General features: G+C 42.8%; 2 protein-coding genes across 4 annotated transcripts in view; one reads left to right on the top strand and one right to left on the bottom strand.

Moving 5' to 3' along the window:
- enpp6 (ectonucleotide pyrophosphatase/phosphodiesterase 6) overlaps window positions 1-3,783 on the top strand; it is a 34,605-nt gene extending 30,822 nt beyond the window's left edge. Inside the window, exons 6-8 of one of the 2 annotated variants that reach the window (XM_005944932.3) lie at window positions 975-1,112; window positions 2,463-2,586; window positions 2,984-3,783. In XM_005944932.3, the coding sequence (XP_005944994.1) occupies window positions 975-1,112; window positions 2,463-2,586; window positions 2,984-3,183 (462 nt within the window). In that variant the 3' untranslated portion in view covers window positions 3,184-3,783. The remainder of the gene's footprint in view (window positions 1-974; window positions 1,113-2,462; window positions 2,587-2,983) is intronic. The other variant, XM_005944933.3, reaches the window with a different exon arrangement.
- Window positions 3,784-7,905: 4,122 nt separating this feature from the next.
- Window positions 7,906-14,678, bottom strand: part of elf2a (E74-like factor 2a (ets domain transcription factor)) — a 13,523-nt gene continuing 6,750 nt past the window's right edge. The window contains exons 5-9 of one of the 2 annotated variants that reach the window (XM_005944934.3): window positions 14,125-14,241; window positions 13,743-13,826; window positions 9,985-10,177; window positions 9,501-9,755; window positions 7,906-9,161 (exon numbers count right to left, since the gene is read on the bottom strand). In XM_005944934.3, coding sequence (XP_005944996.1) covers window positions 8,654-9,161; window positions 9,501-9,755; window positions 9,985-10,177; window positions 13,743-13,826; window positions 14,125-14,241 — 1,157 coding nt within the window. In that variant the 3' untranslated portion in view covers window positions 7,906-8,653. The remainder of the gene's footprint in view (window positions 9,162-9,500; window positions 9,756-9,984; window positions 10,178-13,742; window positions 13,827-14,124; window positions 14,242-14,678) is intronic. The other variant, XM_005944935.3, reaches the window with a different exon arrangement.

Raw genomic sequence — 14,678 nt, 5'->3', positions numbered from 1 at the left:
GTGTGTGTGTGTGTGTGTGTGTGTGTGTGTGTGTGTGTGTGAGGGAGAACCTTAAGAGTATTTGAGAAGAATTATTATCACTGTCATGTTACTTTTGTCAAGATGTGTGGGATGCAGATCGTGTTAAACAGAGAGGATCCAAATGCAGATGCACGGAGACCACATTTATTTTTTTGCCTTTCAGCCTTTATTGGAATAAGACAGTGCTGTGTTTCCCCTCTCTCGCTCCCCTGTCCATGTACCAGGGGCCGCAGGTCAGATTCAAACCTGGGCCTACTGCTCTCCGACCGTACGGCATATGATCAATGAGTTAAACCGGCAGCTGTGGAGACCAGATCTTAACCAAAGGCAAGCCATTTATGTGGCTCAATGTCCAGATACAAATACGAAGGAAATTTAAGCTTTCAGATCACAGGAACTGAATGAAGCAAAATACAAGGAGGGACAAGGAGCTGGGAAACACTGGGGAAAGGTACAAAGTGAAAAGGACCAGAAAATACACAGACAGGTGATGAGGAGAGTGGAAACAGCAGAGGAACACAGCTGGAACAAACAGATGTAACAAAACAGCGGAAGCAAAAGTGGACACAAAGCACATGAGACGAGGACGGTCTAAGACAGGAAACACAGCGAGAACAGAGACAGATACCCAGAGACAAGACACTCACACTTGACACTGGAAGAGAATAACAAACACACGACAGACATGATACAGAGGGAGTGAGAGATGCACAGGCTGGGGAGACTACGGGGACGAAAGGACTCAGGGACAAGAGGAAGTCAAACCGCCTAAAGTCGTCTGACTTACACAAAAAGAGACTTAATACTGACAGAAAATTCATAAGCACAAGAGACTGAACTGAACCAATAGAGACCAGGAACATAAATCGATGAGCGAGATCACAACAATGAAAAGTGCAAAAAACAGCAAACACGGGGTCAAACACTGCTTCTCATTTTGTTTAATATTCCAGGTATCTGCCAGATTGTCTGAGGTCCCTAACATGGGTGTCTATGCCAGAGAAGAGATCCCTGAACGATTCCATTACAAGAAAGGAAAGTTTGTTTCCCCCCTTACACTAGTGGCTGAGCCAGGATGGTTTATCGCTCCGGTAATGGACAATCTTCCTTGATCTGAACTTGCTGTTATTTTGCATTATATAGATCATATATACTACACAGCAGCATGGTCCCAGGGTTGTATTGTTCATTCTGTCTTGAATTGTTTTACGCGTCTTTAGAAACATTTGGTTACTTTGTCTCTTCTAATCATTTATAGTTTTTGTGTCCTTGTGTTTTGGTTTATGTTTATTTCATCTCTGTCTTGTGTATTCATGCCTGCCAAAGGTTTCATGTAAAGTCTGTGACTGTACAGTATTTCTTTCTGGGTGAGTTTTCCACCGTCTTTCCTGACTGTTGGCACCTGTTGTTAGTTGTGTTGACTTCCCTTGTGTTTCTCCCTCTCCCGTTGTCCAGTATTCCAGACAAAGAGAGGGTGCAACTCCCAAGTGAACAAAGCTTGTATATTATGGTACAAACAAGAATGAATGTGATTGGTTAAAAAATTGGGGAGGAGCTGCAGTTTAGACTTGGCTCCTGGTTTCCACAGTCTGGTGTCCGGCTCATGTTTCATCTCTGCTCCAATCAGACGACTTCTTCCATCAAAAAAAATTCTTTCTACAACACAAATCAAATCTTCTCCCACATCTGGAGCAGACGTTCCCATGAATGTGGACCTTGTAGCTGCTTTGCTTTCGCTCTTCTGTCCAGTTCAAACCAGCTCGATGGGTTTAAGTCTGGAGACTGTGCTGGACCTCCATGTTTCCAAGCTCATCGTGTTCTTTGTTCCTGAGGTGGTTCTGCCACAGCTTGGACTGTGTGGGGTCTTTATCCTGCTGTAGGATGAAGCCCTGACCAACTCGGTGCATACCAGAGGGTCCTGCATGGTGCTGCATGAATGCTGTGGTAGCTGTTCTGGTTCAGGGAGCGTCTCTGTACCAGTCACTGACCCTGGATCAGCAAACAGCCCCAGACCATCACACTTCCTCCTCCATGTTTGACCGTTGATGCCACACACTGTGGAACTTTCACCTACTCCACGGCGTACAAAGATCCTGCATGAAGATTTCAAATGTTGATCCATCATCCATAAAACCTTCTTCCAGTCTTCAGTAGTCCAGTGTCGGTGTTTCATGGCCCAGACGAGCCTCTGTGTCTTATTCTGACATCTGGCTTTCTTGCTGCATCCTGTCAAACCTGCAGCTCGAAGTTTCTCCTCACGGTTTTGAATACTTCTGAATCTCATCATGTGCTGACTTAAAAATGAACATGATGTTGCCTTAATGATTTGAATGTCACACATATACAGTAATGTAGAGTTTTTCTGTATCACATACACTGTATTATGAATATATATCTATGACACCTACATTTGTTTGTGTTTATATCTGCGTCCTTTCCAGAACAAGGCAAGTCTCCCCTATTGGAAAAATGACTCTGGGGAAGCGTCCGCATGGCAAAATGGCTGGCATGGGTACGACAATGAGTTCATTGACATGAGAGGCTTCTTCTTGGCAACAGGACCCGGTAACAAAGACATTTTGTAGACACACACATTGCATACAGAGTAAAAGACACCAGACTGATCTGTGCATGTGCATGAATGTATGCATCATGTTTACAGTGCAGCAGTATTTTCAGTAATGAGTCATGATCTCATGGTGAATGATGCTTCGTGTTCTTCATTCACCATCTAAAGGTCAGCTTATGTAGAAACTTCAGGTTTATTCAGTGAAAATATTTTGTAAAAGAGCTGTGCTGTCAGATTTATTGAAGCTATACCAAAAACATATTGATTATCCTTAAATTGAATCAAATTGACCTGAATTGTCACGCTGTCTGAGAAAAACATCATTAGCTGTGGTGTACAGATGCTGTTATTCTGCTTAGGTTAAAAGACGTTTGTTTGCTTCATTTCTTTTAGACTTCAAGATGAATGTTCGGGCAGCTCCAATCCGATCGGTGGACATCTATAATCTGATGTGCTGGACGTTGGGAGTGGATCCTCTGCCCAATAATGGGTCCTGGTCTCGGGTCGAGTGCTTGCTGAATAGTTCTAATGGTGTATCTCATCCCTTCTGGATCTACTCCGTTGGTCTACTAGCAGTCATACTGACAACATAGTCCGAAATGATTTAACAGGTTTGTTTACGGCGTTTGATAATAGCTAGAAATTATTTTATTTTCTAGAAACATTTGTGAAAGAAAGTATCTGTGAGAGGACGGGAATAAATCAGCTTGAGATCGTTATAGTATTCAGAATAAAATATCAACAACACATAAACTGCATCCTAATCTACCTGTCTGCCTCCACATATTTAACAGACTATTTTTACAGTTACTGTTTTGGTTTGGTGCCAATAAGCCCTTCAGTCTTTGGAAAGTGGACAAAGTTGCAGGCAGCAAATCTGGTTGAGAGCAACAGTTTTTTGTGCTGTAAGTGAGAGCATCGTGGCACGTCACACATTTCCTCTTTGGTGTGACAAAAACGTCTGTGTTTGGTGTCAGTGCCTTTCACAGGTCCGTCACACTCACCTTTCACTGATTTTGATTGACTGTTTTCTTATTGTTGGGTGATTTTAAAATGCTTTTCAGTCTTTATGGTGTTTGATTATTGGTCCTTGTTTTCACGTTCTTAGCTGTCTTAAAGCTGCGACAGCCTGTGTAACACACCTTTTGTGAAAAGTGATCTATATGAATAAATCTGAAAAAGTGTGCTTGTCATTGTCGTAGTTGTGCAGTTAGTATTAATGATGTGTAACACAGTGTCCTGAGCTCCAGTAGAGAAAACTTGAGAAATAATGGATATTGATTTAATTTGATTTATACAGAGCCAAATTACAACAGCAATTTATAATAATAGTAACAATGATTAAACTTTGTATTTATAGGCGCCTTTAAAGACCCTCGAGGTCACCTGACATTAGTACAGTGCTTCCCAAACTTTTTGCTAGGCCCCCTTTGTTTTACAAGAAAAATCTTCATGTTACTGTCCCTCCATTTACAAAGGCAGAGGCGTCACGGTGTCATTATTTTACATGTAGTTGTTTTTTCTCCTGTGTAATAATATTCAACATTGCTATCAATACATTTTTAAAACAAATGCCTCTCTGTGCAAAATGGGTTTAAAAACATAAACAGCTGTGGGATCCTGTTAGTCTGTGATTTGAAGAGCCCAGCGCTGCTCCCGACGCAGGAAAGACCAACCCTGCAGGGAGACCTACCTCGGCACTCGTGCAGGTGAAGCCAAAGGGGAGAGTTGCTTCACCATGTTTTCTAGTCTTTGGCTTGGAAACATATTCAGCGACGCTTCATCTCCTGTTTTGCGTTTGTGTGGGCGCCCCGTCAGAAACCTGTCCATTATGCTAGCAGTGTCCAAGTGGGCGGGCCCCACACTTTGGGAACCTTTGCATTAGTACACCAAAATAAAAACATAAGGTAGACAAAGATAAAACAAGTCTGTAAGCATAAAAGCTAAACAAGGTAAAAATAGACTAAGACGGAGTCATGATGAAGTCAGTTCTGAACAGATGGTTTTAAGCTGCAAGTAGAGAGTTTGTAGTCCGGAGATGTGGAAGTGGAGCAGGTGGAACAGACAGAAGGGAAGCTGAAGAAGAGCAGTGAGCACGTGTGGAGAAGACCAGATACATATGGAGGTTATGAGGTTATGAAGCACTTTGAAGGTAAGAAGCACTGAGGTGAACTGGAAGCTTATATTTTAAGGTAAAGACCCTAAAATAGTACAAGGAAAACTGCAACAATCATTTGACCCCCTATGAGTAAGCGCTTTGGCGACAGTAGGAAGGAAGGTGATTTATTAAATGTATGAATGTTATTCTGCTTGATTCTAATCTGCAGCTGAGTCTCTTACACTGATGGATAACACCGAAGCAAGAACACCTGCTCAACCAATCACATTCATTCCACTTTGATCTGCGACAAACTGAAGCAATCATCTCTTTTTGAAACATTGTTGTGTTCAACTGGTATATTTGTATGTTCTGTATATTGCAGTTTTCACATCTCTGGAAAAGTTGGCAGTATTAAGGATCATTTTCTGTGGAAGAGCTGTGAATGAGACTCATGGCTGACCATTGGATTAGTTTGATGCTGCCAACACTTTCCTGTGCCCACGCTGGCAAACCCTGGGTTGAGTTAGAAAGCTGATAACCAGCTTTGCGTGACCTTTTATCCTGGTCCCAGTGTTAGGGTCAGTGAAGCCAGAAAACAGAAAGACATCCTGGATATGCTGACGTCGCTCCGTGGTGTGCAGGACTCTGGGACAGCAGCTGGACTGCACTCAGTCATTACATGACGGAAACACCAACGTCATCTCTTTTAATAGTTTATACTGTATACACAGGTCATGCTGATTAATAAAACAAAAAACACAGATCAGATGTTAATCGAATTTATTTGCTCTCACTTCTCCTTAAACATGTTTTCAATGTTAGTTTTACTTCAGAATTGGCGACTGAAACAAGTATGACTCATACGAACATCAGGGGAGAAAGACCTGATAGATATAACCTCAAATAAAGTCAGTGTTCAGCCTCAGAGGTGACAGTCAGCGAGGGTTATGACAGCGGTGTATCAGGAGCCGTGCTCGCCTGACTGCTTGTGAGGCGAGCAGGTCTGTCACAGTGATACTGTGCTTGGCAGACATCTCCGAAATCATCAGAGTACTTTTGCAAACAGGCTCTCTCTTGACAAACTGACCAGATATCTGAAGATTAAACCACTACATGCTAAAAAAATATGAAAAGTGTAGTTAGTGAGACACAAACAGGATATTTTAAGTATAGGCGAGCTTTGTTAGTTTCCAAATTTCTGTTGTTGGTGCTGAGAAACACCCACTGAAACAATGGTCACCAGGCAAAGCAATGGATTTGACTCGATCAGCTTTAACCCCGCCCCCTGACTTTGGTGGGCGGGTCTGACAAATAAAATATATTTTATTTATTTTGGCACTCCTGGCCCTGCGCCTGTGTTCATTAATTAATATATCATTAAATAACTTACTAAACATGTCAATAATTAATTAATGAAAGAATTAATTAATTATTTAATGGTGCATTTGATTAATCAATTTTGGCACTCCTGGCCCTCCATACTTCACATGCCACTTGAGGAATATTTCAGCTAAAATTCATCAATGTTAATTGTTGAAAACAAAATAATGTAAAAACAGTCAGAGGATTCAAAACTGCACTGATAATAAAAGATAAAACTTAGTTTAACAATATATTTTTCTCAACAGTCATCAGGTTATAATTAATTATATAATTATAATTAACAATTTCTTTCTTTTTCTTTTTTTAGTGCAATGCCTTCGCCTGTCAGCTTAGTGAATGAAGCATAATAACCACTGACTTTGTGACTCTTCATCACCAAGTGTTACAGATTTATTGTTTTTTAAAAATCTATTAGTTTTCCTTTAGCTGCAGGAGTGTGGCACTGAAATAATGTGCACTAAAGAAAGATCTACTTCTTTCAGCTCTTGGTGAGCTGAAGGATGGCTTCATCTACTGTCCACTGGATGTTTTCAAGTGGCCTGAAAGGAAGTGCCTGATTCTAGAGGAGATCCTAATCATCCTTTGTCTGCAGGAAGTGCACTACTACTGTCACACTTTAGTAGCTGGAGCCCCATAGGCTGGTGTAGGACGCAGCATGGAGGCATAGGGGGAGGGAATACATTGTGTATCCTCAAACAGCATCTTGAGTGAGATATTTGCCTGCTTTTTGCCATGTGTGTGGACTTTGTTTGCCATAATAAAAAGTGAATTTGACTGCCAAGACTAATAAACTCTAATCTTTACGCTCCATTCTATCCATTTTCTGCTGCTTATCCAGAGCCAGGTCACAGGGGCAGCAGCCTAAGCAGAGAGGCCCAGGCCTCCCTCCCTCTCCCCAGTCACCTCCTCTAGCTTATCTGGGGAACACCAAGGCGTTCTCAGGCCAGCCAAGAGATATGTCTCCCGCATGTCCTGGGTCTGCACCGGGGTCTCGCCTAGGAGGATCCTTGTCAGGTGCCCGAACCACTTTAACTGGCTCATTTCAACGTGGAGGAGTAGCAGCTCTACTTTTAGGCCCTCCTGAATGGCCAAGCTCCTCACCCCATCTCTAAGGGAGGGCCCAGCCAGTCTTTGGAGAAACAGGGTCGCCACCAAAGAGGGCACAAGATGGACAACCAAAGACTTTGAAACACTGCCAGACAAACTACTTTGTTGATTCTGCTGGCTGCAAGAATCAACATGAGATCGTTGAACCAACGTGTGTCAACAGTCCAGCTGCTGAGATGAGAGGCCTCGAGTTTCCAGATGATGTGCAGAACTGATGTGAACCTACACAGACCTGAAACCTGTCATTTGCTTTGAAGAGCAGGAGAGGAAATATGAATTACCCAACAAGATCCTTTTAGAACCAATTAGAAGCCTGGAATGACTTTACCCACTTACTGTTCATTGACGACTTTTCTCCCCAACTAATTTCATTTGCTGGATAAGCATGACTCACTTTTACAGCCAGCCTCAAGTAGTCATTGGAAAAACTGCATTCTTGGCAGTACTGGCTTCATCTTTCAGACCCAGGAGTTATTGACACTGACAACACCAACAGCAGTACACTTCTGTGTATAAAATATGAGAGCTGGTTGTAGATTTTTCACATATTGGGCTACTTCCTAGGTAAACTAATAGGAGTCATGTTATACTTTGTGCACGGACACTGAACTGAATCTGTAGGGTGAGCAGGAGCATTTTTCTGTGGACCTGGTGTCCATCAGAGCTTTTTAATAAACCACTAAGCTACTGTTCAGATGGTTAAATGAACCCACTCCAGACATTCTGAATTAACATTTGTTTTATACATATTTCAGTAAAATCTACTTCAATACACTGAGAGTACAAGAAAAAAATCATAATATACTTCTGCGGAGCACACAATCAGTTCTTTTTTCTGGATGCAGATATCCTTGACCCCCACTCTAGGGACAGTAAAAAAAGAGGATAACAGTGGGAAATAGTGACAGTCCTGTTGAGTTCAGGAGAGCTCTGCAGACGACCCATGAAAGCCTGAAACAAGCGCCAGTTTCAGTCATTGTGAATGTGTCTAAAGCAATGCCCCCCACTTACTCTGCCATTTAAAGTTTTACAGTCTTAAAGTCTGTAACCCAAATGTGAAAGGGGCTACAGAGGAATTCAAACTACATGTGTACTGATACATACTCGTCGAGTATCAAAAATCCTTTTTAAGCTTCCGTTTACAATAAAGTCCTGCTAGCCTCTTATGTTAGCTTTGATTACAAAAACAACTTGTCATTTACGATCTAAGGCCGCCCACGTTTCTGAGCTGTGAACCACCGATGTGTATGTCTAACAGTCCCTTTCGTCCTCTGCGAGGCTTCAGCAGCCAGATAGTCAAAGTGTCTCCCTAGAGACCAGCGTCGGTCGGACGGTCTAAGCCAATAAGGGAGAAGCTCAGTTATGTGTCAGGAGGAGGTGGTGTGGGATGTTCCCTGCACTTCCTCAGTAGTGTCCACAGTCACTTTCTGTACATCCCTCTCCACACCAAACCCCCTCGGGGACCCTGGCTCTCAGGATGATAGTTTTTCCACTGACACTGCCGGCGAGCTGGAGGTGGGCAGGGCCTCTGCTGCCACGTCTGATTGTACTGCGTCACGCTTTGGGGGCTGAATGGAGCTTTTGGTGGAGGCTAAGTGAGACTGGACAGACATCTGCGGCAGCGCCTGAGCCATTGTGGCTGGTTTGGCCAGGATGAGCTGCGGTTTGATGGCGGCCTGCGCTAGCTGTGCAGTGACAGGTTTGGCCTGGATGAGTTGCGTGACCTGGCCTGATGGGTTGGCCTGCATGAGCGTTGCCAGCTGGTTGGCTGGGATTGTGATGATGGTGATCTTCTCTCCTGCTTTTGTCCCAGCAGGAAGCATGGTGGGCAGTGCCTGGATCACAAGTTTAGGGGCAGTGCTAGCAGAGGTGCTCGCTACAGTCACTGGGACTCCTGTGGTAGTTGTGAGGATGGGTGGAGAGTTTAACGCCATTTGACCTAGCGAGTTGGTCATGACCACTGGCATAGCTCGGATGGGCCTGCAGGGATAGACAAGCAAAAAGGTAAACACTGAATACATAAATAAATAAAATCACCACACATACACAACATGTCAGGATCCACACTAAATGTGCTCAATGCTGATCATATAAACTTGAAGCATGTGATCCTCAGTGCACCACATCCAAACAGATCATTTCTCCTGTATAAGACCAGAGGTTCATGATCTGATCAAACAGCACAAGGTTTCCCCTAAAACAGTCTTTGACAGTTCTGTAGAGCAGTAGTGAAAATTAGCCTTAATGTATGTATTTGTTTAGAGTCGGACAATCACATGGAAGTCACAGGAAGACTAAATGAGCACATGTCTGTCTGACCTGGTGGTGGTGTTGCTGGGGATGACAGTGACGTAGGTCTGCTGAGGCTGGGAGGTGGTGAGAGACGTAGCGCCCAGGGTGGCCTGGCCCTGCTGGCGAGCCAGATTCTGACTGGACACCACGGTCTCGCTGTCCTCCACTTCCTCTGCCTCCTCGTGATCATCGATCACTCGAATGTTTTTGGGCATGTCTTTAAATTGGTAGGCCAGCCGCTGACCCTCAACTTTGGCAAGGATGCCACGCTGGTAGTAATACCTATACAGGAACAACACATGGAGTATAAACTCTCCAGAACATCAGGATAGGCGGTCAAAACTCATGTCAGAGAGTAAAAACATAAACTACTTTCCCTCTGAGTTCATAAAATAATTGTGAGTCATTATTTGGTCTTTCTGTCTGTTTGCGTCTGATATGTCTTTAATCATCGTGTCCTGGTAAATCACGATTGCAGACTGTGATGTGCTCATGGAGCAAAACAGCTCACCTTAGGGCCCGGCCCATAGTCTCGTAGTTCATGTCAGGCTTGTTTTTGTGTTTACCCCACAGTTTAGAAACAGCCTTTGAATCAACAAGTTTGAAGATGCCCTTCTCTCTGTGCATCCACTTGATGTATCTGGGACACGTGTTCTTATCCTGCAGAAGCTCCAGCAGAAACTCCCAGAGGTAGGTGGTGTTACCTGTGGGGAGCACATGATACACGGACTTTCAACACTGAGGTCCTGAAAATGCAGAAAAGCAGTCAAGTTCAAAGACTAGTGCAGATTATTGTTATTATTATTATTATTATTATTATTATTATTGGTGACGCCTGTCTCAGTCCCGTGTTTTTATTTTATTTTTATATTATTCAAAAGCAACCAAAGGAAATTCATTCAGCCGACCTCATTCAACATTTTTTGTTTCATTTGTTAAAAACAGCCAACATGACCTGGTGTAAAATCGATTTACCCGCCTTCATAAATGGCACTACTGCACCTGACTGCAAGCTTTTCCAACCTGATAGACCAGGCTGATAGATCGATGCAGTGACTGAAATTACTCAAAGAGCACATCAACGACTCGTCTAGGAGGCCCAAACAGAACATCATAAAGATCTGCCTCTGATATTCACCAATAAGAAAGACACTTGTACGGTAAAGTGTTGATATCCTTTTTGCTATCCACATTACCCTACAAGTGATATATTTTGTACTTCTGTGGTATTTGACCACATTATTATGCTGGTAGAGCTAGCGCGAGCCACCCAGGCTGGTTTGGGTAAAGCTGGTATGTTTCTCATTCTTTCTTTAAATACAACAGCTTAAAGATTTTGAATGAATGCTGATGAAATGTGTAGGGAATGTGGAGTGTGGTCATGCATGCACCTTTGACCTCTTCAAGGTAGAATAAGGTGAAAAGGTCTTAAAATTCTCCTTCCTTTGCAGCGCTTAGGGAAAGATCCTGGTACATGGGAATTCTACATTTTTCACCCAAACGTCACATCTGACCTGCAACCTTACTTTTACATTTCAAATTGACCCAAAATGCATTTTTGTTTTTACTACAAACCTGGTGATGTACATGAAAATAACAAGCTGCCTCGGTGAAGGGTTTGTGATCATATTGTGCTTGCTGTTAATTGCACATTTCTATAGTTGCTACAGTGGATGGGATATATGTGCTTAGTCATAGTGCCTGTGTTTCACCGACCCAGCCATAAAGTGGCAGGCCACGTAAAATCAAAGAAGTGCTGTCAGCAGATGCTGAGGCGCCAACTTCCTGGATAGTCGATCGCTACAGAGCTCAAATTTCATATGACCTTTAGACTGGCTCGAGAACAGTGAATAGCGAGCTTCATGGAATGGGTTACTATGGCCAAACAGCTGCATCCAAGCTTACATCACCAAGAACAATGAAGTGTTGGATGTGAAGTACGGACTACAGAACGCCGGTCCATGTATGCGTTCCCTGCTAGCATCTTGCACCCTGCTGCAATGACTGCCTCAGCTTACCGAATGCCGTTGATGCGTTTTGTCCTTTAAGAAAAATTAATCACAAAATTGTTTCACAAAAAGTTTCGCATTACTGTTAAAATCCGGCCCAGAGTTACTAAAACTGTTGTTACTACATCTGCAGACTTTGTGACATCACGTTGAAGTGATAACAGAGTGTAACTTAACAATATAGAAGTAATTTCTACTTGACGAATGATCTGATAAGCCAGAACATTAATTTATGTCAGCTCAGTAAGAGAAACAGTTTCCAGGCAGCGCTGCGTTCATGAAAACTCAGACATCTGAGGTAACTGTGAGAGCATGTGCTCGCCTCCTTGAAACAAACTCAATGTTTCAACAGAAACAAAAATAACTGAATATCAAATATGTAACCTTAAATTTATGGTCTTCACATAGTGTAGACTGCTGTTTTTGGTAGTCTTCTAATGTCCCATTTTTGTGAAGACACCATGAGGATGCTTCAGTAGTTTTCTCACATTTCCAAAGACCCAGGCCAACCAGCTGATAACAGCTGCACACCCACAGACATCTATCACGTTAACACTGGTCGAACGCTGGTCGAACGCTGGTCGAACGCTGGTCGAACGCTGGTCAGTGTAAATGTCTGAATGGTCAAACTGAGTGTAAAGTTTTATTTATTTTATATTTTCAAAACTTAAGTTGTTATCCTTTAATGGGTGAAGAGGTTTTCATGAAAGTTATCAAAATAATGTGTAATATAATTCAGTTTGATTTATATAGCCTCAAATCAACACAGTGGGCTGTGAAAATAATCCAAGGTTGTTGTTTTTTTAAAGCACCATCTCTTGGTCACACTCTGCAACTGAGTGAAAGGGGCGTGTTTATAGTGGAAACTACCAAAGGTTAAATAGGGGGGCTCTAATCGGCTGATGTCAGCTGATGGCTGAAGTGGCAGTTTTCAGTGGTTGTATCTGTACTACAGATGTGTCACATAACGTATTTTTTCCTATATTTACTTTTTGCTCTTGCACATCCGGCCAATGAGCAGACTGAACATTGTCACATGGTTTTTAGTCACATTTTGATTTGCTTGGAGTCACATTTTTCTCCAAACCACAGGGAAAAACTTACACACTCATCAACTGGTTTGGACCAGAGCACTTTACTGGAAAAAGATGGTCCTTCATCAAAACACCTGATCAACAAACTCTGACATGAAGAAAAGTGAAGCATGTAGGTGCTTGCATACACCCTGGCTTTACACAGCAAAAATCTACAGTAAAGCTAAAGGAGTTAAAATATGCAGATGGACTGTTAGCATAGCTTTATACCATGTTTAACTGGTGAGAGCTCCTGTTGGGTTTAGGTCAGTCCAAACAGAACCCCCCCCCCCCCAAAAAAAACAACAACAACAAACAAACAAAGGGAACTCCAACCTCTTCTAAAATATTACATTTTTTTCAATTCAATTATATTTTATTTATATACAGCCCAAATCACAACAACACGCCTCAAGGGCTTTATATTGAGATCCAATAACATACAGAGAAAAACCCAACAATCATATGACCCCCTATGAGCAGCACTTTGGCAACAGTGGGAAGGAAAAACTCCCTTTTAACAGGAAGAAACCTCCGACAGAACCAGGCTCAGGGAGGGGCGGGGCCATCTGCTGTGATTGGTTGGGGTGAGAGAAATATCTGTTTTCTGCAGAGCCCTATTACACTCACTGTCTCCACTCAACCAACCTTTGTCTGCTGTGACGTGCCTGGGAATACCGTAATTATGCTAATATCACTAAAAAGACCAGAGTCGCTGCTTTTAGGAAGCCCTGAAATTCTGTCAATTGAGCAAATGGTACCAGAGTTACAGGTTTTACAGATGTTCAAAAGTGCAAAGTGCCTGTCTGGCAACAGGTTAGGCTTTAGCCGGTTACATTTGGCAGCGTGCTGAAGTTGGCAGCTAACCCATTAGCTATTACTACCTTGATGAACATTTACACCATCAGAATGTTATTAAATGTGCATGTATAAGGTTACAACAACACATACTCGTTCACTAGCACAAATAAACACAGACAGCTTACCCAGGAGATAAAATACTGTCACAACTATTTTTTCTTTTGCCTTCCACTAACATTTAATCGGTAGCTGCAGCTCCCTTTAAGTAAGACAAATATGCAAAAATCATAAAGTGGGAAAATACTGTATCTGGGTTATATCCAGTCATTCTAGGCTAGCAGCTAACAGAGACAGGAGCTGTCTACAGGCAGAGAGCAGCTACAGACCTTTTCCCTCTCTTGGCCTCTTCTTGATGCCCAGATCGAAGGAGCCGTTGGAAGAAGGCTGGTGTGTCTTAGCCTTACGTCCACCTGTACAAACCCACACATAGATCGAGCTTATTCTTCTGCCACATTGTCTGTTGAGCTGATTGACTTTTCATACTTTATGTTACCTTACTCCACTCATAAGTTGGAACAAATCTTGGCATACGGCAGCTTTCAGAGGAAGTTGTCTTTACTGAACTACCTCGTTTGTACTAACACAGCTTCATGCTTTAAATAGAGAGCTGCCTACTGTTGCTTTACAGTTGTACAGCTTTAGAATGAAAAACTGAACATCAGCAAACAAAATAAAAGGTGACAACAGGTGAGCTGTGCTGACACTGACCTCCTCTCTTCTTCTTGGCTACAGGTTCACAGCCAGGAGGGATGGGGAAGCTCTCTTCCTCCATGGGTCCACACTCTGTAGACACCTCCACCACCGTTTCCATCATCACATCATCTGCTGAGGGAACACAAAACAACACTATTCTCCTTCTGCTGCATCATGAAGTGAGACAGACATGAAGACTTTCAAACTGTGTACAACAATAAATCTGGCCTCACATTCTCATAAGAAGAGGAACACTTACAAAGGCTGGATATCGACCAGTTGAATTTGAAGGAGGCAGGAGGGCCAAAACAAAAAAACCCATAGTCATATTAATCCATTCATCACTCCAGCCAACTCCTATAGCTCATCCGGGGGGACACTGACATGTTCCCCATCAAGCTATGAGATATAACCTCTCCAGGGGCATACCCAGGACTGTCAGGAGGCATCCTAGTCAGATCCCCAAACCACTAATATTAAAAAAAACAAAAAAAAAAACAACCAGCACGCCCCTGTGGGCGGTTTATCCTTCAAGCTCGGGTCCTCTACCAGAGGCCTGGGAGCTTGAG

Source organism: Haplochromis burtoni, unplaced genomic scaffold (genome assembly GCF_018398535.1).
Source record: "Haplochromis burtoni strain Fernald_Lab_line unplaced genomic scaffold, NCSU_Asbu1 Contig_413, whole genome shotgun sequence".
NCBI classification, from domain to species: Eukaryota; Metazoa; Chordata; class Actinopteri; order Cichliformes; family Cichlidae; genus Haplochromis; species Haplochromis burtoni.
This window is presented reverse-complemented; position numbering and strand designations above follow the sequence as displayed.